The sequence below is a fragment of the Podarcis tiliguerta genome (assembly GCF_965153285.1).
Source record: "Podarcis tiliguerta genome assembly, chromosome: 6".
Classification (NCBI taxonomy): Eukaryota; Metazoa; Chordata; class Lepidosauria; order Squamata; family Lacertidae; genus Podarcis; species Podarcis tiliguerta.
The window spans coordinates 31195166-31221799 of record NC_139539.1 but is presented as its reverse complement, the minus strand read 5'-3'; the positions used below and the strand labels follow the sequence as shown (position 1 = coordinate 31221799).

General features: G+C 45.5%; 2 protein-coding genes and 1 long non-coding RNA gene across 5 annotated transcripts in view; 2 read left to right on the top strand and 1 right to left on the bottom strand.

The window, feature by feature from the left end:
- Nucleotides 1-520: 520 nt before the first annotated feature.
- Nucleotides 521-10582, top strand: LOC310680232 (tubulin alpha-1C chain-like). 2 transcript variants are annotated; one of them, XM_083446585.1, is made up of 5 exons: nucleotides 521-682; nucleotides 5117-5339; nucleotides 6694-6842; nucleotides 8043-8723; nucleotides 10069-10582. In XM_083446585.1, exons 1-5 carry the CDS (start codon nucleotides 680-682, stop codon nucleotides 10360-10362), a joined length of 1350 nt encoding a protein of 449 aa, XP_083302711.1. In that variant the 5' UTR covers nucleotides 521-679; the 3' UTR covers nucleotides 10363-10582. The 2 variants fall into 2 exon arrangements, with proteins under 2 accessions (XP_083302711.1, XP_083302712.1); XM_083446586.1 differs by having other exon boundaries at nucleotides 534-682; nucleotides 8043-8799; nucleotides 9053-10582.
- A 7677-nt stretch (nucleotides 10583-18259) lies between these two features.
- LOC310679260 lies at nucleotides 18260-22385 on the bottom strand. The gene is made up of 3 exons (XR_014512182.1): nucleotides 22218-22385; nucleotides 18602-18756; nucleotides 18260-18405 (listed from the first exon to the last, which is right to left on the bottom strand). It is a non-coding gene; the product is annotated as an uncharacterized lncRNA (long non-coding RNA).
- Nucleotides 22386-24877: 2492 nt separating this feature from the next.
- Nucleotides 24878-26634, top strand: part of KDM5B (lysine demethylase 5B) — a 49029-nt gene continuing 47272 nt past the window's right edge. Inside the window, exon 1 of one of the 2 annotated variants that reach the window (XM_083444120.1) lies at nucleotides 24878-25399. In XM_083444120.1, coding sequence (XP_083300246.1) covers nucleotides 25262-25399 — 138 coding nt within the window. In that variant the 5' untranslated portion in view covers nucleotides 24878-25261. The remainder of the gene's footprint in view (nucleotides 25400-26634) is intronic. The other variant, XM_083444121.1, reaches the window with a different exon arrangement.

The window sequence follows — 26634 nt, the reverse complement described above, 5'->3', positions numbered from 1 at the left end:
TCAACCTGATCCGTCTTGCAAGCTCGCGGGATGTCGCCAAGTTGTGCAGAAAAGCGCAGCCAAAAGAGGAGCGCAGGGTTCTCCGGCAAGCGGTTCAGCACAAGGTGGGCGGAAGGTTTGACTGCTCAAGGGACACGTCCAGAAACAACTGACCAACCCCCAGCCTCCGGGGGACGACGCACTTGGAAATTTTCCAAAATCAGGGAAGCAGCGCCTTGTGCTGGACTCCGCAAGGCCGCAGTCAAGCCCAGGTATGTGAACCTGACATAAAAGCAGGTTCTGCCAGTGGTGGATATAGCACGAGAGAGAGAGAGCTTGGGGGATTCGCTCCTATCCCGATCATTTTTGGTTTGGCGGGAACTCGTCTCCCAGTTTCGCCTCGTTACGAATTACCCTATGGCTGCCCGCGAATGGTCAAATTCATACCCGCTGCCCAATGGCGGCGGGCCGGGGGCGTCTCCCTTTGGCTCCCTATTCAATGGGGCGCGTGGGGCGGGGCAAGGGGACTCCGGCGCTGTCCAATCGGCTGCGAGGAGAGAAGCGCTCCTTCGGAGCCCCTTATATAAAGGATGCCCGGTCCTCAGAGCAGCTGTTTTCGTGGTGCTGATCAGACCCGTAGCGCGTCTGCTGAAGCCAGAGCACCGACAACCTCACAGACTCCTCGTAGCCTGTCGGAGACATGGTGAGGGTTGCTTGGTTTTTCCTTCCCGCCGGGTTCCTGCTTCTCCCCTCGGTGCCTATTAATAAAGGCGCGCGTTATGTGTTTTTTTTTTTTTTTTTTGGCCTTACGTAATGTCATGCCGTCGGGCTTTCTAACATCCTCCTTTCCGTTTTCGGTGCCGCGCTAGCGACGCTGGGGCGAGTGGAGATGTCGAAGGGCTTTTCCGCGTCCTTCGGGGCGGGAAAGAGGGTTGTAGATCGGTGTGTAATGCGCATTTAACAGAGCGGAAAGTCTTTGCTAAGACAACGATCCTATCCCCGCTTACACAGGAGTAAGCCCTGCTTAATGCAGCGGGACTTACTTCTGAGTAGACGCGGTTAGGACCGCAGTCCATGTATAGAAAGCAGCTACGACAGAAATGCAGGACTGTTCAGAGTGGGTGGGGGTCCCCTCGATCTCGGAAGGCCCACAGGTTTCCCTAAGGGTGGCCTCTGTGAAGCTAGTAAAGCAGGATCGGGCCCTTCTTCGTTTCCTGGTTCCCCGCCCGAGTCGCGCGTCCAGCTGAGTTGGCGGGCTGAGCTTCGGGTTTTTGCAAAAGGTCAGCGTCCAAAGTCCTCGCGTGGGAGACTAGCCAACAGCTGCTGCTGCTGGACTTGGACTCTTTTCTCCGATTCAGTGTTTCGTTTTGCCTCAACCTCGAGTTGCCCCGCTTGTCCTTTCTGCCAGCTCCTCTTGAAACCTCCGCTGCTGAGATTCGCAGTCTTAATCGTCTCAGGGCCTAGACATGCATTTGGGGATATGCAAGAGATGCCTACATGCCCTCAAATCAAATCAAAGGACCAACAAAAAGGAAGCTGAGACTTAAAATGGCTTGGGCATGACTCACTTGTCTGGGAGACTTCGAGCTGACATCTCCGAGCCCCCTTCCTTTGTCTGGAATGGGAAGGAGGGGCAGCAGGGGCGAGAGTTTTTGATCCACCACCCTCTGTCCTGCTTGCCTCCGTTTTAAGTCCTTCAAGACTTAATTGGTTATTTTTGACCAGGTAGTGGTTTTTTTGTGGTTTTTTAAAGAATGCTGGAAGCTTTCTTGGGTATCAGAACTAGTTTGATGCTGTGTTGGTCACTCACTGCACTCCCCTTTTTACAAGTTTATAAAGCAGCATTGCTGCAAAATGGTGGGAAGTTTTTAAAGAAGATGGCTGCCTCTCTCAGTCCTTCCCTTCCCTGGTATTTCAACATCCTGGGGTTTTAGGGTTGTTGTTTTTAAGTCTGTCTCTTTGATTTTTAGCCCAAAGTTCACATTGCTATTTTGTGTTATCCCTTAATGTGAATTGCTCCATCCTGTCAAACTGACTGGTGTGTGTGTGTGTGTGTGTGTGTGTACACGTACACACATGCACAAATACACACTTCATTCTTTCAAAATTGGCACCAGGGCTTTCTTGTTACGTTCCATCCTTTTTTGCTAGTGAGTTCTCCAAGTACAACTTTGTGAACACACACCGAAAAACCCCAAAAGGCAAGAGAAACATTGCTGTAATGGTGATAGACACTAAATCTTGAAATGACTACAGAGACCTGAATTCTGTCTTAGAGGGCATTTCTTAACATCTGGCTAAAGTGCTGTATTCTGTCCATCAAAATTATGGCCTTAGTTGAGTTTTAGATTACAAATGTCTTGCATCAAGAGTGACTTGCCAACAATTCCGATTGTTCCAGTTAAATAACTGCAAGAAGGGATGTGATTCTCTCCCCCCCCCCCCCGCCAGACATGAAATAGCAGGGAGCACTGTAACAGGTAGCAGAAATTATTGATCATTCCTCCTCATGATTCCTTAGGCAAAGGAAACTCTAATCAACAACTGAAGATTTCATCTGCTGTCCTAATATTCTTGAGAGTTTATTCAATTATGAAGCCAGTAAGCCTCATACACAAGCACACACACTCAGGGTTGCACTTTTGATATGCTTTAACTCCCGTGTATGATATTTCGACTGAACGAATGTTTCCAGGTTTCCACTGTAGTTACAGCCACTGCTAGCTAGCTGTGGACCTATTTACTTTGATTAGGTCATCTTTCTGTCTGTGCTTCATATTTTTCATTCTGCCTTAGCTGAGGTGTGCCTGCGTTCCATTAACAGCTGTCCCTGGCTTTGAGGGGGTGTAGTAAAAGACTTGGGGTTGTAAACCAATGTTAGTTCCACTCACGTAAAAACTTAAGTTGGGTACAACCCTTGAATGTGCACAGATGTCTGAGAACTAAATCTCCAGATTTTTGGTTGTAGCTGCAAATCCTGACAATACTGCTGGATTGCCCAGTAAGCCACCACCACTCTCGATGGGTATCCTATGAAGTGCACTGCTTAATAGATGAAAGGCAGATAGCAGGAACATGAATCAGCCATGAGGCTGTTTTCTCAGTGTTGGCAAGCCAAGGACTGGATGTTCCTGTTCTGTGCCTCCCAGCTTGCTGCTGAAATGAAGTGAGAATCCTGTGGCACTTTTCACACTAAGCAAATACTCAGCTTGAAAGATGGTGGGAGCATTAAACCTCATGCACTATATCCTTGGCCATTTATCCAGGAACCACTAATAAGGTGTCTGGAAGGTGGAAAGAAAGAGACCTTCTGAAAGGGGAGACAAGTTTTGATGGGAAAAAGAACAGAATGAGATTTAAAGCACTTACTAACATTAAAAATATATACAATTAAGTTATTAACTGCTGCTTAAACTAAAACTGAAATACCGTTGTGAGCTGTATAATTTAGATCATTATCCTTCCGTGGTAAAAGAAAATTACCAAGTATGGATAATTGATGACAGAAATATCTAAATGTAAGAACTGGAGGGATATCTCAAAATAGGCCTTACAAGAGAGCATCACCTGAGCTTTGAGACACATGGGAGTAAAGTTAACAAATTAGGACAGCTAATTAAAAGTGCACCAATAGCTTGCTAATTGAGTTAGCTTTATCATTATTTCTAGATAAAGAATACTTTGGGGACAAGCTTAACTTCTTCTCTTTTGCATTAAAAAATCAATAAACCAAGGAAAAGCAGCACCAGTCAACAAGTAGTATGAGAGATGAATATTTAAATTACATTGGGGGGGAAGGACCTTGGAAAAAAACAGTAACTGGAATGGGGAGAACCTTAACTAGGGTAGATTTAGGATTTGTGTTAGCCCAATTGAAACATAATTTCTGTATGGCAATATATCACCATCTGGCTTGATGTTTGCACATGAACATCACAATCCAAACTGACGACAACTTCCTTGGAAAAAGACCATTTTTTTCTTTAAATGGACTAATCTGTGCTTTATTTGGCATATTTGTATACCGTTCTTTAGTCAAGGCTCCCTGGGTGACTCACAATAAAAAATTATTAATGCTGTACACAGTGCATTATAAGAATGTATATGGGAATCTAATTACAAAGCTCAAGCATCTTGGGTTTCTAATATTTTTTTTTCTTGATTGGTTCTAGAAAAGCAGAGCTGCCAGGGATTCTAGATGGCCAAGGACCTTTTCTACTTCTTGGGCAAGATAGTAACTGGGAAATAATTTGAGTAGTAGATATCCTATACCCTTTTAAAATGTGGCTCTTTTGGGGGGGGGTGTTATTGGGTTATTATTTTTATTTTATAAACATTGTAATCTTTTCTGAGACCTCTGGGTATAGGGCAGTATATAAATTCAAAATTAATTAATTGTACAGTTGGAAGAAACCATGAGGTTCACCTAGTCCAACCCCCTGCAATGTAGGAATCTTTTGCCCAACGTGGGGCTTGAACCCACAACCCTGAGATTAAGAGTCTCATGATTTACTGACTGAGCTGTACAGCAGCTAGAGAGGTGGTTATTGGTAAGATGAGTTTTCAACCTAAATTAGATGGGTTTATTTGTTTTCAACTGAATAATTCATATACAGAGGTGCCTCGCAAGACGAAATTAATTCGTTCTGCGAGTTTTTTCGTCTTGTGAATTTTTCGTCTTGCGAAGCACGGTATCCCATAGGAAATGCATTGACGGTTTCCCATAGGAACGCATTGAAAAAGGCGCAAGACGTTTTCGTCTTGCGAAGCAAGCCCATAGGGAAATTCGTCTTGTGAAGCAACTCAAAAAACAAAAAACTCTTTCGTCTTGCGAGGCATTCGTCTTGCGAGGTACCACTGTATTGTATATGCAATCAATGGTGGGCCATCTGCTATCAGTACTATTTCAGTAGTGGCTAGGTTGGCAGTTATGGGACACAGAGACTATTTAATCCTCTCTTTTTTTATCCCACAGGATATTGGTAACTGTAAATTGAATTGTGGTTGGGTAGCTTCTCTTTAAGTGCATGTTCCTCTTTTAATGGGTTTGGTGGCAGTTTGCATTTCAGTTTCAGTAAAGAACAAAGGAGGAGGAAACTGGGCATTAACCTTTTCTGTCTGTCTCCCTTCCCCACAGCGTGAGTGCATCTCAATTCATGTTGGCCAAGCTGGTGTGCAAATCGGCAATGGATGCTGGGAACTCTACTGCTTGGAGCATGGGATCCAGCCTAATGGCACCATGCCAAGTGACAAAACAATTGGTGGTGGAGATGACTCATTCAACACCTTCTTCAGTGAAACTGGTGCAGGAAAACATGTCCCTCGTGCTGTGTTTGTGGATTTGGAGCCAGCAGTGATAGGTAAAGTAAATACAGCCTGTGTGGTTGGAATGGACGTGAGATGGGATGTGGGATAGTTGTATAATAAAAAGTCTGGAACGTGAGGATTCAGTTTTTCCCTGTTGTAATTTAGATTCTGTATAAAAGACATTGCATGACCTTAACTGTAGACATAGCCAGAGCAAGGCACAGTATTTCTAAACATGTGGTTAACATATTTATCATTATTTAAGTTAAGGTACACAGGGACGCGGGTGGCGCTGTGGGTAAAAGCCTCAGCGCCTAGGGCTTGCCGATCGAAAGGTCGGCGGTTCAAATCCCCGTGGCGGGGTGCGCTCCCGTTGCTCGGTCCCAGCGCCTGCCAACCTAGCAGTTCGGAAGCACCCTGGGTGCAAGTAGATAAATAGGGACCGCTTACTAGCGGGAAGGTAAACGGCGTTTCCATGTGCGGCTCTGGCTCACCAGAGCAGCGATGTCACGCTGGCCACGTGACCCAGAAGTGTCTCTGGACAGCGCTGGCCTCTTGAGTGAGATGGGCGCACAACCCTAGAGTCTGTCAAGACTGGCCCGTACGGGCAGGGGTACCTTTACCTTAAGTTAAGATACAGTAATCCTTGAGAAATTAGGTAGTGCTTTGCTGTGACTTGGATGAAAGTGAAGCCTGGGTTAAGATGTCACTTATGAATATCTGTAATGGTATGTGAAATACTGAGTTTTGCCTAAGTTTTTACAAGAAAGTGTTTACAGATGAGGGGATGGGACAATTCTTGTGGCATCTTAAAAGGTGAAAGGTTATATCCAAGTAATTATTACTCAGAGTAGACCAATTTACATTAATGGACTATGTCATGTCCATTTATTTCAGTGGGTCTACTTTGCGTATAACAGGTAAGACACTTAACATACTTACTAGTCTTTAAGGCAGGCATGTTTTGGGACTACAACTCCCATCATCCTTAGCTAACAGGACCAGTAGTCAGGGATGATGGGAATTGTAGTCCCAAAACATCGGGAGGGCCAAGTTTGGCCATGCCTGCTTTAAGGTGTTTCAAGACTCTTTGTTCCACTCTGCTACAACAGACTAGCATTTCTACCCTGTGGAAATTGTAGCTGGAAAAACATTTTAACCCACATACTGGATACTGTTGCCAGCTGTTTATACTCCTGTGTACTGTATATTGTTTAAACATCAGTTGTTCTTGTACTAACAAAACCTGTTCTAGGCAATCGCTAGCAGTGCCTGTCAGTAGAAAAAAAAGTTCTCTTCAAGTTCTATAAACCTGCAAAACTACTTAGGGTGCTTCAAGCACAAGCAAAATTGTAAATTTTATTTGTTTCATTTTTATTGTACAATAACTTGTGGTTTTGTTTTCAGACGAAGTGCGGACTGGGACATATAAACAGCTCTTTCACCCAGAACAGCTGATTTCTGGCAAGGAAGATGCTGCTAATAATTATGCAAGAGGTCACTACACTGTAGGCAAAGAAATAATTGATCTCGTACTGGAGCGCGTCAGGAAACTGGTAAGTTCTGTTGCTTTTGCACAAACTTGCATTGAAACATTTTGCCCTGTTTAAAAATTAATTCTGTCAACAAGTGTTCACCCGTCAATCTGTGCCTGTCAAAATGTTAATATCCTCGAGCTCTTTTGTAGCTCCATCTAATTTTTTTTTTGGGGGGGGGTATTTAACTTTTGATGCTACTAGAACACAGACTGTTGCTTCATGTATTTTTTACTCTGGTTAGAACCATGTGGCAGTCCTGAAGTGACAGGTTTGGTGTGGTTACCACTGTCCCTCAGACCTTGTGGGGGGCCAGACTATATGGGGGGGGGGAATTAACGAATTCCTATGCCCCACAAATAACCCAGAGATGCATCTTAAATAAAAGGACACATTCTACTCATGTAAAAACACACTAAATCAGCACGCCGGATTTAGAAGGCGATTGGGCTGGATCCTGCCCGGGGCCTTAGTTTGCCTACCCATGGGTTAAACTAATAAGACTTGAGCAAACATACCCTCTTCCTTCCCTAGCCACTGTACTACCTCTTTGTCTAGGAGGTCTATGTAAGGCAACTAATACAATGTTTTACATTCGTTTCTGCCATTTTTTTATGGATTTGGTCTCGTCTCTCATGGTTTTAGAATTGAGTCAAAGAAGAATGAGGCTATAGATAACTACAATAAGATAATTCTGGGGGCTATGACTTTCTTACACTCTAAAATATTTAGATTGCTATTTTTGTTGGTCTGGTATAGATTTTAGCTTTCTCAATTGTTATGTATAAAATAGTATTGGGTTAGAGAACCGAAGGGGGGGGGGTATTTTGTGAGTTTAAAAAATCTTTTTAGGCTGTGATTTCCCAGAGAATGTAAGTTATTGGGTGACTGAAATACTCTAAAGAAATAAAACTACATATGGCCTGCTCAGTCAATGAACTTGCAAAATTTGCTTGTGACCTCCATGTAATAAGAAATATCTACCTCCAACTGGCAGATCTGTTTGGTTGGTGTGGGAACTGCTCACAGTTCCTGCTGATGAGTTCTACATTTGGTCTCTGCTTTTTTCTTACAACTGCTTAGTGGTTGAGTTGAATGATAAATGAACTTTTTGCTGCTGGGCAGAATACCACACTAGAAGGTAGAAAAGTGAATGGGCAAAACCCATTCTCAAATGTTAGGATTACTAGCCTGCTATAATGTCCTTTCCCCCCTCCCCAGGCTGACCAGTGTACTGGCTTGCAAGGATTCCTGATCTTCCACAGCTTTGGAGGTGGCACTGGGTCAGGATTCACTTCTCTGCTTATGGAACGCCTCTCAGTCGACTATGGAAAGAAATCAAAATTAGAATTTGCCATATACCCAGCGCCCCAAGTTTCAACTGCTGTTGTTGAGCCATATAACTCCATCCTGACAACCCACACCACCCTCGAACATTCTGACTGTGCCTTCATGGTTGATAATGAAGCAATCTATGACATTTGCCGTAGGAATCTGGACATCGAACGCCCAACCTACACTAACCTCAACCGCCTCATCGGTCAGATTGTTTCTTCAATCACCGCCTCTCTCAGATTTGATGGTGCCTTAAATGTGGATCTGACAGAGTTCCAGACAAACCTGGTGCCTTACCCCAGGATCCACTTCCCTCTGGTAACCTATTCCCCCATTATCTCAGCAGAGAAGGCCTACCATGAGCAGCTCTCTGTCTCTGAGATCACCAATGCCTGCTTTGAGCCATCCAACCAGATGGTGAAATGTGATCCCCGCCATGGCAAGTACATGGCTTGTTGTATGCTGTATCGTGGAGATGTTGTCCCCAAGGATGTCAATGTTGCTATTGCCGCTATCAAAACGAAGCGTACCATTCAGTTTGTTGACTGGTGTCCTACTGGTTTTAAGGTAAGCGCTGCTGATGGCATTCAGAATGGTCTGATTCATGTCAAGATCTGTAGGTGATTGAATAAGCACATTTCAAGTATATACAGTGGTGCCTCGCAAGACGAAATTAATTCGTTCTGCGAGTTTTTTCGTTCTACGAGTTTTTTCGTCTTGCGAAGCACCACTGTGTATTGACGGTTTCCCGTAGGAATGCATTGGCGGTTTAAAAAAAAAGGCGCAAGACTTGCGAAGCAAGCCCATAGGGAAATCCGTCTTGCGAAGCAACTCGGAAAACGAAACACTCTTTCGTCTTGCGAGTTTTTCGTCTTCCGAGGCATTCGTCTTGCGAGGTACCACTGTAATTTTATAAATGGTGTAGGCAGGCTTAATTAACTGTGATTCAGTCTTAAGATGACCTAAAGGCATGCAGCCATCCCCTGAACTGGATGGTTGATCACAATCTTGGTGGAAGGGTATCTACCATTTCCTGCTTTTGCAGACCCTACATGAAAGAGGGTGTAAATACTCAGCTTGCCATATATATGAACTAACTAAAGCTGATTCGAACGTTGACGATCAGGACTTTTCAATATAAAAATGCCTTCTAACGTTAGTCATGGTAGATTAATGTACAATTTGTGGGGGCAGTTTAAAATGGGAGCACTAGCTCCTAACAAAATTATAAAATGATGTAGGCCTGTAGAGAGAAAAGAATTATGTTGATGACTAATGATGTTTCAGCTTCTAATGTAGGAGTGGGAAACCTGCATCCCTTGAGATGCCACGTGAGAGAAGTGGGCGGGAAAGAAAGGAAAGCTGAAATGGGAGGAGGTAGAAAATCTCTCTGTTATGACTTCTGGCAAGAGCTATTTGTTAATCCTTCTCACTGGGTGAGGAGAAAAGGGTGAAAGAAAGAACAGGCAGCCTTTGGAAGAAGGCTCTAATGCTCTAATGGGTATCTGAAAGTCCCATCCATGTGTCAGTTATAAGAGCTGCCCACTATGCTAGCTGTGAAGAATAGCAGCGCAAAATACTGCACTTTGCAAATGGGTAAAAGTTTTCCCCATAACACAACTGCTACTTTGTGGGGAACGTGTCAGGATACCCCTCAGGAAATGGATATAACTAGACATCTCTTACATTTAAATCAATGTGGGAAAGGAGCCCAGATCAAAAGATTTTTAGAACAAATGTGAAGTTCTACACTCCCAGCCCCGGTGTTCTTAACGCAGGATGATCTTGACTTTGAGCTTGCTGGCTTGTGTACAGATGCAGCTCCTTTCTGACTTGAAAATGCACACAAATTAGATACTATTGTGATATAGGAAAATTTACATTGTCTGCATTTCTATTTATTGTTTTCTAGGTGGGTATTAATTACCAGCCTCCGACGGTTGTTCCTGGTGGTGACTTGGCCAAAGTCCAGCGCGCGGTCTGCATGCTCAGCAACACCACAGCCATTGCGGAGGCCTGGGCCCGCCTGGACCACAAATTCGACTTGATGTATGCCAAGCGTGCTTTTGTCCATTGGTATGTCGGAGAAGGAATGGAGGAAGGGGAGTTTTCGGAGGCCCGAGAAGATCTGGCTGCTCTTGAGAAGGATTATGAAGAAGTGGGCACAGACTCCTTGGATGGTGACGATGAAGGCGAGGAGTATTAGACTTGCACGCATGTCTGTTGTATGGCTGTTACCATTTGCTACTTTGTAATAAAGTAAATGGGAAGCAAATCTCAAATGTAAACAGAACACCTGGCATTCCATGCCAGAGCGCTTGGAATAAACACTTTTATAACTGAGATATCTTGCCAGTTGATGATGATGCAAGCATTAAAGCATCCAGCTGGATGCAAACAAATAAAACCACCTTTCTATTTACTAACATGGAGTATTTGTCTCATTGCTACATGCCCTAAACACTTGAAGCAGGCAGATTTTAGGGAGAGGAGATAGATCACTGGGAAGAAATTGGGTTACGTTGGTGGCTTAGCCACTAACAAACTTCGGTGGTCAGTTTACTTGCTCTTGCACTAGCAAGTAGTTGTTAACAAACAAACGAAAAGCCAAGCTGTTTTCAAACGTGCTTGAAAATGTTAATCATTGTTGTGAGTAGTGTGTATAAATTCTACTTTTAGCTAATAAAATACTCCAGTCCTAGACATGCTTATTCAGAATTGCCAAATGCTAAATAACGAAAACTTTTAAATATTGGTCTAATTAAAAGTAGAAACAAAAGAGTAAATGGCTAGCTCCTCACAACCTGCCCACTCACTGGAGGGAAAATACACCTCCAGAACAAGATACCACATGCAATAGGATGAAAGAGGGTGTAGAAGATGAGAAAAGGGGAAGAGAAGCTGCAGAGGAACCCAGGTAAGATGGAATTGCTGGTTGAAATGAAAATTTGGATATACTGTATCAACTGCTGCTCCCCTAATTATGTGAACCAGTTGATGCCTGTTCGTATTGTATGAAGATGGCATATTTTAGCAGCCTACCTATGTAAAGAGTTTTGCTTAGCTACAGGTGGCAATCCAAAGTAATCTGGTAGTATCGAAGGTCTGTCTGTCTGTGGCACATGGCTGCTCAAATTCTACTTACCGTATTTTTTGCTCTATAAGACTCACTTTTTCCCTCCTAAAAAGTAAGGGGAAAATGTGTGTGCGTCTTATGGAGCGAATGCAGGCTGTGCAGCTATCCCAGAAGCCAGAACAGCAAGAGGGATCGCTGCTTTCGCTGCACAACGATGCCTCTTGCTGTTCTGGCTTCTGAGATTCAGAATATTTTTGTTTGTTTGTTTTCTTCCTCCAAAAACTAGGTGCGTCTTATGGTCTGGTGCGTCTTATAGAGCGAAAAATACGGTAGTTATATAAAGTGTCTGAGGAGGCGGGAGGTAGGCCTTAAAATCACATATATTTACTAGATCACTCAAATTGTGAAGTTCTGCCACTGGTTACTGTTTGGCAATGTGCCAGAGATCTAATAAATTTGGTATTTGTTACTATTGCTGACCAATTCCTGATGTTAAAAAATCTGGAATATTTTAAACACTATTTGTTAATGGGGGTTGTGGGAGGAGAAAACTACATTTCTGATCAGATCCACTTTTGTAAACACATCATGCTATTGGTGTGTATTTATATTTCCACATTTCACAGAGCTATGATGTGATGGTGTGGGTACAGTCTGAGTTCCCTGTTAATAATTTTCTCTGTCATTGCCTAAAAGCAGGCAAGGCCTTTTTTAATATGTCACTTTCCAGTCACATGCTGTTCCTGGCACAAAAAGAAAAAAGCTTAAGACTCCCGAAAATAGGTCATGCTCTTATTTGCCCAAGCTTCAGTGGAGGCATGGAACAGAATAGGTTTGATGTATGTTTAGCCTTGTATGTTTGGCCTTGACTACCAGTAACAGACGTTTTGCAGAAAGCTGTGGGGAGTTCATGACTCTAGTAATTTTGTAGGCGTCTTTATTTTTCCTTTAGTTTATTTTATGGGGAGAGATGCTCCTCTGTCACAGGGAGAATCGATGCCTTCGTAGGAAATACTTTGGCAAAACAGTCTGCCTAGATTAAATTGGCATATACTGCAGGATCTTGTTCTTAAACCTTGCAGATCAAAGAGGCATGATATCCCTAAATTACTTTATATGGCAATACAGTGGTACCTCAGGTTACAGACTCTGCTAACCCAGAAATAGTACCTCGGGTTAAGAACTTTGCTTCAGGATGAGAACAGAAATCGTGCAGCGGAAGCGGGAGGCCCCATTAGCTAAAGTGGTACCTCAGGTTAAGAACAGTTTCAGGTTAAGTACGGACCTCCAGAACAAATTAAATTCTTAACCTGAGGTACCACTGTAAAGTAAAGCATGCTGAGACGGAGTGTTGTGTCAGCTGGGGGCTAGGATGACCCCCAGACATACGGCAGGAATGTTTCCAGCCTGACTCTCCCTTCAGTCTTGGAGACACTGAGCGCACATTCAGAGTCCAGCAGAGATAAACGCAGACAGAGCTAGGCTGGAGTTGTGAGCACTAAAAGCTACTGTATTAAGCATTATGCAGAACATGTCTCCTCTCTCTTGCTCGTCTTCCTCAAAGAGAAGTCAGAAGTGAAAGCAAAAACAAACGGAAACAGAGTACAGTAAACGTCCACTCCGCTGATTCCAACAATTGGTGCTGGAATGCATAACACAGACATGTGATGAGCCAATCCTACACAGTATCTGCACTGCGAAAGGAATAGAAATCCAACACTGAGTAGGTGGGTCCTAAGCAAAAAAAAAAGGTGGGGTCAGAGCAAAAGGGAAGCCAGCCAACCCCTTCGCTCAAGAACCGCTGGCCACTGCCCTATGTGGTGAGCTGCATGAGCCTCTTTGAGAAGAATCTTCTAGTTCTGACCTGGTTCTCTCAGCCCAGGCTTCCCATTAGACTCTTTCCAGCCTAAGAGGAGCCAAAGGACTTCCTTTTCCATTTGGATTAGCTCATGGGAAGCCCTACTTGTGACCTATAGGTATCAAGGGTGGTCCACTGTTATGTTCCTTCTTGAACAAGGCCTACCAGAGCTCTAGCATGTCCTGCATTTCTCACCATGCTGCTCTAGCAGAGTCCTGTCTTGTGGTTTGATCTCTGATCCTGATTTTTCTTCAGCATTCCTTACTTTGTTTTCCAGCTCAGCCACTTGATCACTTTTGGATTCTGGTAAGTCATCTGACACTGGACTCTTGTTCCTAGCTTTTGGTATTCTCCAGACTGCTGCCCATTGGCCCATACCTGACAACATACTCTGACACCCTTGCCTTGGCCCCTGCTCACCACCACCACTCCAGCCCTATTTGAGGCCAGTGTGGTGTAGTGGTTAAGAGTGGTAGACTCGTAATCTGGTGAACCGGGTTCGATTACCCGCACCTCCACATGCAGCTGGTGGGTGACCTTGGGCTAGCCACATTTCTCTGAAGTCTCTCAGCCTCACTCACCTCACAGAGTGTTTGTTGTGGGGGAGGAAGGGAAAGGAGATTGTTAGCTGCTTTGAGACTCCTTAGGGTAGTGATAAAGCGGGATATCAAATCCAAACTCTATGAAACTAGGCCACGTGTTGCAAGCTGCCCATCCTGTCCTAGGGCCTATGTTTGTAATAATAATAATAATTGTACCCCGCCTATCTGACTGGGCTTCCCCAGCCACTCTGAGCGGCTTCCAACAAAGATTAAAAACACCAGTCATTAAAAACCTCCCTAAACAGGGCTGCCTTCAGATGTCTTCTAGTTGTTTATCTCTTTGACATCTGATGAGAGGGCGTTCCACAGTGCAGGCACCACTACCAAGAAAGCCCTCTGCCTGGTTCCCTGTAACTTGGCTTCTCACAGTGAGGGAACTACCAGAAGGCCCTCAGCACTGGATATCAGTGTCCGGGCAGAACGATAGGGGTGGAGATGCTCCTTCAGGTATACTGGGCAGAGGCCATTTAGGGCTTTAAAGGTCAACACCAACACTATGAATTGTGCTCGGAGCATGCACCACTCTGGTGAGACAGTTTGCGGGCAGGTAGGGTCTCTACCTGCATACCAGATGGAGCTGGTAGACGCTGCCCTGGACACATAATTGTCCTGTGCCTCCATGGACAGCTGTGAGTCCAAAATGACTCCCAGGCTGCACACCTGCTCCTTCAGGGGCACAGTTGCTCCATTCAGGAACAGGGAGTCCTCCACACCTGCCTGCCTCCTGTCCCCCCAAAATAGTACTTCTGTCTTGTCAGGATTCAACCTCAATCTGTTAGCCACTATCCATCCTCCAACCACCTCCAGACACTCACACAGGATCTTCACCGCCTTCACTGGTTCCAGTTTGAAAGAGACATAGAGCTGGGTATCATCCGCATACTGATAGTAGTATGTAGTAACAGTGTAGATTTAGGCATGTCTACACAGAAGTATGTGCCACCGTGTGGGGTTCCTCCCAGGTAAAGGTGTATAGTGGTGATCCTTACAGCTTCAAAATCTGGCTAAAGCTGAAGCAAACCCAAAGCCCAATTATTACTTCCAAAAGGTAATGACTGTTATTTTAGAAATGCTGATACTTTTTAAAACAAACAAATACTCACACTGGAGGCCTTTTTGGACATTGTTTTGTGTTGGTTTTTATAACTGTTTACAGAGTGCTGCCAAAAGCATGATAGGACTTCCTTCCTGTGTTGAGCATTTCCTGTCAAGTCTTTTTTTGCCGCTGTTGCTTCTTGTTCCATGGCCCATGTGGTCTGGTTTCTTGTCGCCCACATTAATTCAAGAGAGTTTCGTGCCGTGGTGATAAATGGCTGCAAGTAGGTTCCTTTGAAGGTCTGGAATCCCAGACCAGCATATTAAACATCGGTCGTCAGAGCTTAACAAAGAAATTGAATTTAAACTAAAAGAGGGAAAGGAAAGGAAATTGCAAACTTAATCCTTCTTGCCATACAAATGACTAAAGCAGGGTTGGTGAAACCGTGAGCCTCTTTTTCTTTTATCCTCTTACTCCAAGGAGTGCAGGGATCCAGAATTGGCCTCCACAGTCACTGACAGACTCACTGTTAAAATCGTATTTATGGAAGACAATCTTACTCGGCTATGAGTGATCGCCAAACAAGAAGAAGATGATATTTCCTCATTACTCCCTACAACAATAATCCTCTGGAGTCCATTAGCCAAAGTGACTGGACCAAGGGCACCCCATGAGCTCTGTGACCGAGAAGAAATGTGAAGCTGGGTCACCCTTGCCTAAGTAAAACACTTTAGCCATTACTTCACACTGGCTCTTTTTTTGCATCTCTGCACTTGCTGCCTACGTCTTAATGCATCCAGACCTTTTAATACATTGGGGGGGGATCCAGTACCCAGTTAAGCTCGAGTACAGTGGTTCTCAACCTGTGGGTCCCCAGATGTTGTTGGACTACAACTCCCATCATACCTGGGCTCTGGCCTTGCTAGCTAGGGGTGATGGGAGTTGTAGTTCAACAACATCTGGGGACCCACAGGTTGAGAAAGGTTGCTCTAGTACAAGGCCAGAAGCCAGTTTTGGCTCTTGATCCTCATTCAGTGGGACTACATCAGTTTACAGGGGGGAATGAGAAATTATTTCGTGCATGTATGCATTGAATTATGCAGCATACATGTTTCATTAATGCACATCTGAAGCTGCAGCAGCCTTAAAGAAAAAAGGAGGAGAGAAACGAGTGGCAAAAAAATAATTTCAGCTGCCTTAAACTGAAGACAGCGTGCCTAAAGTGCTGCCTGTAGAAACTGTTGAATTGGCGCAGTGCGATCAACCTCCCCAGAAAGCAATGCAAGCAGACAAACTCTGACCACAAGCCACCTTGTGATCCACAATCAGCTATTAGGGACCAACCACCAGCTCAGCTGTGATTGGGCCAGAGCAATGGTTTCTGCCAGAGGTTAGTATGGGTGTTAACACCAGTGGCGGAGCTTCAAGCTCCAGAGAGGGGGGCAGAGAGCAGGCGGGGGCGTGGCTGGCACACATCCTGGGGGCATGGCGCACCACCCGCAGGGGCGTGACACATGTCCTGGGGGCATGGCGTGGCACCCAGCGTGGGCGAGGGGGCAGCCATGATGGCACCCCACTGGGATTGTGCCACCAGGGGCAGTGCGCTCACCCCACACCCCTGTTCCTCCACCAGTGGTTAACACCAGTCTCAATAGTATGTATTGCCATGGCTCATGGCTCCTTGGTTGGTTGTGAAGTCTCTGGCTGCTATCTATGTTTGGGGTTTGCAGACTTTGAAGGTGCCAGGGAGGTATCAGTGCACTGTGCAACAATTACAGATTGTGCTTCTAGATAAAACTCATCCAATCCTTTTAGAAGTTAAAAGCTGAGGTCCTGTTGAGGTGCAAAGTCTGAAATGAAAGCTGTTAATTGCCATTCCGTATTATAGATGGTGAAAGTACAAAGGAAACTTATGCCACAGCTGATGACTCAGTGCTATGTGGGAAAAGGCATGTGTAGGTAGGTTGTGTGCCTAGCAAAACTGGTCTGGCCTGATCAGAAACAGATGCTCTCCATTTCTAAATTCATTTGTTCCCAGGAGGCTATTTGGCAGAATGAGTTTTCTAAAATTCCATGTGCATTGTGGCGATTGAATGCCCTTATCTGCAAATTTATTTAAGCCCCCAAGTGGACAGAGAGAATACTTTTGATGTTTGGTCTCAGATAACTGGGTTCCATTCATACAAACAATCAGCTACTTGGTAGCTGGTTGAAATTCCTGCATGAAGGCTGCTCTGCTTAACAAGTATTTTATTTTCTGATGGTTGCTGGATAAATCAGCTACTTGCCATCACAAAGCCAATGCAAACCGTCTCTTATGATGTGTAGAGACATGGTGCAGTTACTGGGACTACTTGGTAATTTAACTGGCTACAGTTATGTTTGTAAAGCACCATACATGCAGTCACAATTTGAAGTAGCCACGAAATGTGTGTTTTCTTAGTTGTGTAAAGGTACATCTCAATCTTTCTATATTGCAGAATGTTTGTGGAATACTATGTGAGATCTGGCCTCTTTTTCTTTGTCCGCAGCATAGGGGTTTGAAGAAGGGAGATACCCGGTTACTGGAATTAATTGCTATCTCACAGTCTTCTCCAAGTTGGTGCCCTCCAGATGTTTTTGAACCACAGCTCCCATCAGCTGTGCTGGCTGGCCCCATGTAAAACTTTCACCTGCTGGTTTTAACAGATCAGGCTGCTGTTGAAGGTACACATGCAACCCTGGCTGCTCTTTTCTGGTAAATTGGCAAACCTACATTGCGAATGTCATGTCTGTTTTCTCTACAATAACTAGCAACCTCCTTTCCAAAAAGAAATTAAATAGAAATGCAATACATATTAAAAACTAATATAGTGCAGCATTTAAGATGTTAAGGTTATTTATTTGCCACACTTATACACCTTTCTGCCAAAGCAGAACAAGTATTATGGGTATCATAGACTGAGAAAGGGAAATAAATTCCTTGAATCACATAGCCAGAAAATAAGTTCCAGACATTCAAAAACTTTCCTAAGAGATAACCTATCCCTCTCTTAAGCAGAGGCCACTTTAAGGGGAAGATTATTTGAGCTGTTACAAGAGAGATATCAGAACAGAAATATAGATGCATTTGCATAGCTTGTTGCAGATGGCAGGAGCTTTAAAGTGAATCTTGTGTCCTGCCAGGGTAGATACATATCTGGCTGACAATAAAAACTCCCGCCACAAATCCAAGTGCTGATAAAAGCATGTGAAAGAGGATGTCCTCTGTATGTGTGGCTTGTTTGATTCTTAGGTTTTTGTTTCTTATTGCCATTGAATATTCTTTCTTCCCCTATCTGAGGCTGCTGTGTTTGTGTGTGTGTGTGTGTGTGTGTGTGAGAGAGAGAGAGAGAGAGAGAGAGAGAGAGACGGCAAACTCTCACTGCCTAACATCCCATCCCATTCGTCACTCAGCTAGCTTTGCGCTGGCCTGTATTCCGAAGCAAACTTTTTGTGTCCTAACGTTTGACCATTAGAGGCAAATACATCCTGTTTTATATGTTGCCATCTAGTGGAACATGTGAATAAGAACAGATCTGGTATATGAGGAGTTTATATGATGAGTTGGCTAGTTTGCCAGAAATCGTCATTTAACTATAAACACTACAAATGTTTTCCTGTGGATTCTTGTTGCCTGGCCATTGCTAATCCCAAATCTGCAAAGAAATCAAGATTGGATTATTTTCATTTTGGTTTCAGATGAAAACATCCTACTTCTAAGCATCAATTTGTCCTCCTAGGATGGATCTTCATGTAGTAGCCAAAATAGAACCATCCACACGAGTGTGAGATTATGAGTAGGCATGTATGCTTGGGGGAACCAATATCTATATATAGATAAAATAATCACACCATTTTACTCTTAATACCCAGCATCCTTCCAGGATTTGGTCTGAAGGCATATGGCACAGCCTCTTAGGTGATCTTTTGCACATCTCAGTCTGGTGAGATCTAACTCTGGCCTGGATAGGAAACTGCCTGCAAATCCCATTACATTGCTGCAATTTCTGTAATGGAAGAAAGGTGGGATAGAAATGTAATAAAATAATGTCAGACATTCACTGGCCTTCCTTTTGGCTCTTTTTGCGTGTTTTAACTTGGACGGAATGTGTCCTTGAACTTTGATGATGCCTCTTGCATGCGTAGATGGCAAGATTGGCCTGCCCATGAGGTAGACTGAAGCAGCCGCCTCGGGCGACGGAATCCTGTGGGTGGCATCACTGCAAACTCCTTGCCTACCACCTCACAAGATCTCACCAGAAGACACTGCCGCTTAACCTCAGTAAGCATGACCTTGACAGGAGGTGGCATCTTTCTGTTTCGCCTCAGGCAGCAAAATGGGACAGGTGGAGAGACGTATGTAGAGATACCATTGATTTTTCAGTGGTTGCCATTTAGCCTTTTGTGTAAAGCTAAGAGTTGCATCCATTTCTCTGCCCCCTTTTACTTATGTTCCCCATCCTGGTCTAAGGACACAGAACAGAGTGAAGAAGTCTGGCTGGAATCTGAAGGCCATGTCTGGTCCATCATATAGGAGTTGTAGGGAACCAGTCAGTGGGGGAAGTGGATTCTCAATAATATGTTGGCCTTTTCTGTTTGCTGTTTTTTATTGCAGGAGGAGATTGCCTTGGGATTATTCGAGCCTTGGAGTCAGCTAGGAACATGTTTGCAAGAGAGCTAAAACAGAATTTCTCAAGATGTCAATGGCTGTTGAAATTTAAAAATTCAGCTTTGATTTTGAAATTTTATTTCAAAATGTGAGTGCTTTAGACTGTGGGGTGCATGCTTTTTTTACTGGCAATGCAGACAATGTTTCTTGATTGGTTCCTTAATCCTACCTTACCCCTTTCAAAAGTGGCCAATTTTGCTTTGTTGTTCTTTTACAGTTATTATTTCTGCGGCTTTCCTATTGTTTTTAGATGTTCTATGGTGGTTTTATTTGTATTAAATATGATTCTGTATTTGTCTAATGGAAGCTGCCTTGTCAGGATCCTAGGCCTAAAAGACAGCCTAAAATATCTTAACTAATAAATATTGAATGCCAAATATCAAGTAGCATTAAAAATTGCATACAGCAGTGCTGAGCACTGGATATCAGCATAAAGTCTACAGAGGACTTTAAGGCTGTGGGTTTGTTTGTTTTTAATGCAGGCACATATATTTGACCTTTATCATGATCATACAAAAGCCTTCTTAGCATAATGCATTTGATGAAAGCTTTCTTTACATCTGTTTAATTCTGTGCATTCTCACTTGAAAATAAGCCACACTGAAATCATTAGCATTCGCTTCTGAGCTTCTGTGGTTAGAATTGTGCTGTTACCTGGGCCTTACTTTCGGGCATAATGACCCTTACTTCTGAGTAAACATACAAAGGATTGTGCTCCACTGTAGCTTTTAATACACACATGCCCTTTTTGCTAATTTTTTTATTTATCCATCATAAAAAACACCACTCCCTGATTCTGTAGACACAGCAACTAACTTAGATTACAGCTGTGCTGAACTTCACCCACAGCTTGTACTGGGAGGTGGGGCAACGCCTTGCTTTCCGTAACTCAGTAACTTCCTCGTCAAGATGACCCGCGTGGATAAAAGGCCCACGCTTTAGAGCTGGCAAACCCGCCCCCACTCCACAGTGTGGAAACGACGTCCCCTCGAAATTCAGGGTGGCGCTGGAAGTTAAAAGACCTGATCCCATGTGGCTCGACGGCGAAGGCTCCCCTTAAGCTGTTGCTATGCTGAAGAAGTTGCCTAGCGCATACTTAGAGAAGGGCGCGGGGCAATGGAGAAGTCGGGATAATAGAGGGGGCGGTGTCAGGACCGCGGAGAAAGAGGAGTGATGGCTGCAATGTTGGACGGCGGAGGGGGGCGGGAGGGAGGAGCAGGCTGGCCCAGAAATGCGGGAGCGAATACACGTGTGCTACGTGCAGCGCCCGCTGCTCCCCTGGGTCCTAGAGAGTTCCTCAATGGGGAGCCACCTCCGTGGGGTGCGGTGGGGTGGCTGCCTTGTCGATCGGCTCTTTGGCTCCATCATCCCTCTTTGCTGGGTCGACCCCCGAGGGGAGCCTCATGCCTCTCCCCCCTCCGCCAGCCCAACACGCCCTCCCTCCCTTTGGTAATAATGCTCGATGTGTTTCTTCACCAATGGAGGCGCTTCCTTCGACTCCCCTCGCCGGCCTCCATAAGGCAAACCCCTGCCAGATGCGGAGGGGGTGGGGAGGGGGCCTGGCTGCGTCCGGGGTGGGTTGCGCCTCCCTTGGAGAAGCTGACACCAGAGGGGGCTGCCCCTTCCCTTTGTCCTGCTCATCGGCCTCGACGGGGGCAGTGGCCCGGAGTAGGGGCCCGAGGGGGTGTCTGTTTGCTAACCTGCACGCCTTTAGGGCTGCTCACCCCCCCCCCAGGATCACCTGGCCCGAACCCCAAGTTCCTCACCCACTCCCAGTAATGAAATTGGGGGTGCGGAGGCAGGATTAGAGTAGCATGGAAGACTACACGGGGGGAGGGGGCGATACTCATCCGGAGGGTTGGGACAGCTGCTGGAGGATTGCTGGAACTGATACCGGGGGGGGACACATCCCCGCTAGTGCGGGGTAGGTAGCGGAACCCACGAGCTTTGTGCAATACTAAAGGAGGGAGGCATAACTACTAAGGAGTTCGGGGTGGTATGAGATTACAATGGGCGTCTCCAGATTTGGGGTGTGTGTGTATTGGGGTACTATTGAGAAGATGGCTTGATCAGCACCGTGGGTGCCGAGGAAGAAGGTCTGGAGCGGACCCCTTCAGCAACCTTTGTCAGTGGCTCCATTTGGGGAGGGGGGGGAGAAGAGGAGGAACCTCTTTTGTGCACAACTTTTGGAACAGTTCCAATATCTCCCCCACCCCCTTGGAAGGGAGCCCGGTCTTTGCTGGAAGCGAAGGGGTTCTGCTGGGGAAGGAAGGATTATAAAACGGGGGGCGGGGGTGATGGTGTCAGTTCATCTCATGGAGAAGGTATGGGGCAGGGAGGGGAAAGGTTGTGGCCCGGTGTGGGGAGAGGAACAGCGACAAAGCTACCTTTTTTGGGGGGGGGAAGCCCCACCAGGGAGAACAGATCAGTAGGCGGAGCACTGTTAACAACTGCCAGCTCCCCGGTGGATCACCGCCCCTCCCCCTGAAGCGTGGCACTGTTTATAAAGATAGCCTAGACGTTAAGGCTGCAGCCTTACGCTCGAGAATAAATCCTATTGAGCTTAGTGGGGCCTACTTCTAAGTAAACCTGTGGTAGGATTGCTAGATAGTTGCGCCGAGCAGTGCCCCCCCGCCCTCTTTCTCCCATCCAACCATTAATTCCCATTGTCCTGGGGACTCCAGTGATCTGCCTACAGTCCCCTCTGAACCAAGGGGCCTCCAAGTCTTGTATGAGCGCTAGGAAGCGACAGGGATAGCAGTGTTACAGTGCGCTCCCCCTCCCCTTTGCCGCACGCACTGCTTTGCACTGGAAAGGGAAGGCTTCCCCACTGCACAGAGCTAGGCGCAGACAATGAAACAGCTCGGCCTCCCTCCCCCTCTGACGTCCCCCCAAGCCCTGGCCTATCCCAGAGAATAGAGAGGCTCTTTAAAAAAAGAAGTGCCGGCACTGAGGTGGCTGTCAGCTGTGAAGGATCCCTCCGCACATGTAAACATAGATCATAAAGGCGAAGAAGGTGGATTAGAGAGTAGAAACCCATGTGGTTGGCGTTCTCTGCATGGAGCTCATTAGCTTAGAGGCCTCTAGTGATCCCCTGTTGCTGGCGAAACTGAAGGGAATCTGTCATTGCAGCAGTCACGTTGTAGGTCCCCACCCCCACGCCACAAAGACAAATCCTAAAGTTTTGCACAACAGGACTAAACGAGATTTTGCCAATCCTGCGGTACTCCTGCTCTACTTAATTTAATAAGAAGTTTGGAAAAGGCCTTTATCTTTTGGTTGAGGAGCCATTAACTTATACAGAACATAATATTTTAGGGATAAAATAATTATTGTGGTTTAATAATGGAATCCTCTCTCTCTCTCTCTCTCTCTCACACACACACACACACACTTGGGATAGATATATATCCTCATTTTATTCCTCATTAGTTCTAAATTTAAAACAGCAGTATTATTCTGAAGGAAATGGACTGAAGATTGCAGTCTTCTAACAAAATGCATGGTACTAAAAATGATCCATACCTACTTGAAAAGCAACCCACAATTTATATCATGTGATGTTGACTATGGTGATCAAATGTATAATCTGTGCATGACTTAAAATGTACAAGCCACACAATAAACTTCCCTCAGTGTCCCCCTCCCCACTATTAGAGCTAAAATGCAAGCATAAACGTATCTACCCAGAAGGAAGTCCTACTGAGTTAAATGGGGCTTACTCCCAAGTAAATAAGTTATAATTGCAGCCTTAAGCATTCTCTTGGAATCAATACAAAACCACATGATTTTGATCATAGCTTTAGACAGAACTTTCCAAATTTTTCATGTTGGTGATACACTTCTTAGACATGCATCATTTCATGACAAAGTGATCCAGTTTTCCTAGCAAACCTGAGATTAAACTAACCCCTTTCCAGCCCTAGCAGAAGCACTGGGAGCGTTTGTGCGGACACACCTACACACTGCAGCCAACACACTAACGTTTTGCAACACACAATTTGGAAAGCTCTGGCTTCTCTAAAGATCAGGATCAAGAAATAATTGGGTTATGGGAAGTTACAAAATTAAACAAATAACTGAAGTTGGTGGGCTTTACCCATAAGCCTACATACAATATAATCAGGCTGTTATTTTGTTTAATTTGAAAAAAGCAAAGGTAATATTAGAAATGCACGAGAAATAAAGAAAATAAAGAAAACTAATGTGAGAGAAAAGATACTGCTAACCCTATTGGCTCAATCTCCATTTTGAATTAGGAATGGTTTCCACATAAAGAAACCAAAATTCTATCTATGAAACAGTATAAAGTATGAGCAAACCCAAACTCAGTTTTAAATGTCAGACTATTATTTGTTTCATATACTGTACCTTGCTGAGACACATTAATATATTTTTGACAATGAAGTATGTTTAAAACAATGCATGGCTAAATAAAACCACGGAGTCCTAATCTTCCTTGCATGTGCATTATTCCCTTGTAGAATTAACTACTGCATCTGAAAAAACAAGTGGATCTGTTGTATGTTTATATATAAAAAAGGTAAGAATCCTGCCTACTGAAGCATATTTAAACACGTGAAGCATATTTAGGCATATTTAAGTATTTCAACATTAAGCTATAGCACATTTAAAACATTTACAAGTTTTTCAGAATTATGTAATTGCTAATCATTTGGCAGTATCAATGTGAGAATACAGCATCCTAATAAAACAAAATGTGATTTTCATCCCACCATATGTGAAACAAACTTATTTTAAATGCATAAATATGTTGTGCTTTGTTTTAAAAGTGCCTGGGGCTGGCAAAATTAAAGCTACTTCACTTAAAACCAGCAAGAAAATATGCTCATAATCAGAATGTCAATCTTTGCACATTTGGAAAGATTGGACATTTTCCTGTTATGGACAAACTGTTCTGTCGTAATAGGTGCCGAGTAAGTCAGAAACAGCTATTTAAAGCACAGCTAGTTGAATCATTTTATTAGTTATTAATTAGGGGAAAACGATGAAATTAAGTTATAAATACAGATTTTAGAGTGGAAGGCATGTAATGAAGATGATTGTTAGGGGTTCCTGGTTTTGTCAGAGAAACAAAATGGAGTGACTATGTTGAGTGTACTGTGTACCCTGAAACAAAATAATGGGTACCCAGACGAAGAACGCGAATTGCAAAGGTGGCTCCTTTTTTCCTCAGTCCCATTTTGTCAGCAAACAGGAGTCCAAATGGACTCCTGGATCACTGGATCGATCCCACCAAAACAATGAAAGCCTGCCATGGGGCCTGAAGGCCTAACCTCTTAGGGAGAACACGCTCCCTCTTTCCAAAACAGACACATTCCCTTTGGGGGAGGGGGAAAGAAACACAGCTGAACCAGCCCCGGCTGCAATACTTTCTTTGCTCCTGCTGCAGCCCCATTACTTTTTACGCATATGGGCCCCAAGGGCGTAGCCAAGACGGGCCCTATACTCGGCCGTCCCAGAAGAGGCCTTTCTGCAAAGAGCAGCGAGCACGCCCGCACGCAGGCAACCCGTGTTTTGCGCAAGCTCTTTCGGACGAGAGAGTTGGGCGTCCGCGAGCCAACCCGAACAAAGGGGTGCGGTGGAGAAAAGGGGCTGGCACCCCATGTGGCGTGGGGGAGCGGGCGGGCGGGTCCCTCAGGAGGCACTTTCCATAGGGCCGGGCCTCCTCCTCGGGACTCTTTTTCTCCCCCTCCCCTCGCTCTGGCGGAGGCACACGGGCCGTTCCAGCGGCGCTCGGCGACGCTTTGGCTGTTGGGGGATTGTTCGGAACGGCTGCCTGACTCGGCGCTGCCCGTCCTGCCGGCGACCCAGGGCTGACCATGGCCGAGTTCCTGCCGCCGCCCGAGTGCCCCGTCTTCGAGCCCAGCTGGGAGGAGTTCGCCGACCCCTTCGCCTTCATCCACAAGATCCGGCCCATCGCCGAGCAGACCGGGATCTGCAAGGTGCGGCCGCCGCCGGTGAGTGAGCCTGGGAGACCGACCTGTGCGCCAACTTCACCCCCCACCCCCAGCAGCAACGCCGCGGACGGCCGAGCAGGAACCGGGGGGGGGGCGCCTGCGTGCAGAGAGTCTGGGGGCAACAACAACATCTCTTCCCCCTTCGAGCCTTTTGCCCCCCCCCACGCCGTCCAAGTTCCTAAAAACTCCCGGTCCCAAGACCCCTGCATTGGGGGGGGGGCAGGTATCATTTTACACATCCCCACTCAGTAAACTTGTACATCTTCCGTCGGTCCCCCTCCCCCCTTTAATCTTCAGCGCGTCTCGGGGGGCTTCCATTCGCCCCCCCTGCACGCCTTCATGGGGGGAAAGAGCCCCCCACTTACACCCATTGACCCTTGAATGATGGGCAAACGTTGGGTTTCTGGACGAGCTCTGAGAGAGTCCTCAAAGGCGTCCTTGTCCCCATATGGACTCGCTTTGGAGGCCAGGCTCGCGTTTACCCCACAGAAACGGGGTCATGGGTTGGAGTGCAGAATGGCCCTCTTGTGTCGCTTCAGCCCAGCGGACTTTTGAGGTTTGGCTCCCCGAGGGAGACCCACTCTAATATGGCTGCCAGTGAGCTTTCTGCCTCTCTCTCTCTCTCTCGCCTCCCTCCCTCCTTTCCTCTCCCCCTCTCGCCCCCATGGCTCTTCTCTCACTTTGGCCCCTGGCTCACTTTCCACTCGGGGAGCTCCCCTCCCGCGTCTCCCCCATCTCCTCCTCTTCCACGACCCAAATAAAGTTGCCTTGTGTGTCTTATCCCGCGGGTTGGGGGGGAGAAAAGAGAAAAAGCAAGAAACGCACACCGTTCACACAATGAGGCACGTTTCTTCAGCTGCTAGTTTTCCAAATCAAACGGGGAAGTTGGTCCCGAAGTGCTTCCTTTGGGATGACTCGTGCTAGTGTAGCTCCAGTGGCAAAAGCCTCTCAAGACCCAGTTGAGGCTTTTGTTTCTCTGCACAGGATCATATTAGGAGCTAGTTAAGTAATAAGAGTGTAGCTTTTAGAATGAGTGAGGAAGGGGGAGGTGGAAGAAACTTTATTAAGGCTCAAAACCTGCCTTGCAAGCCCACTTTTAAATTGAGGGAACAAGTTTTACCTCACAGGCAACTACAGTGAAGAAAGAACACATTATTTATTTATTTATTTCCTAAAGACTTAATGCAGCAGAAGTAGTTGATTTTTTTATGGCTAGAAAGAGGCAGCCATTGTCA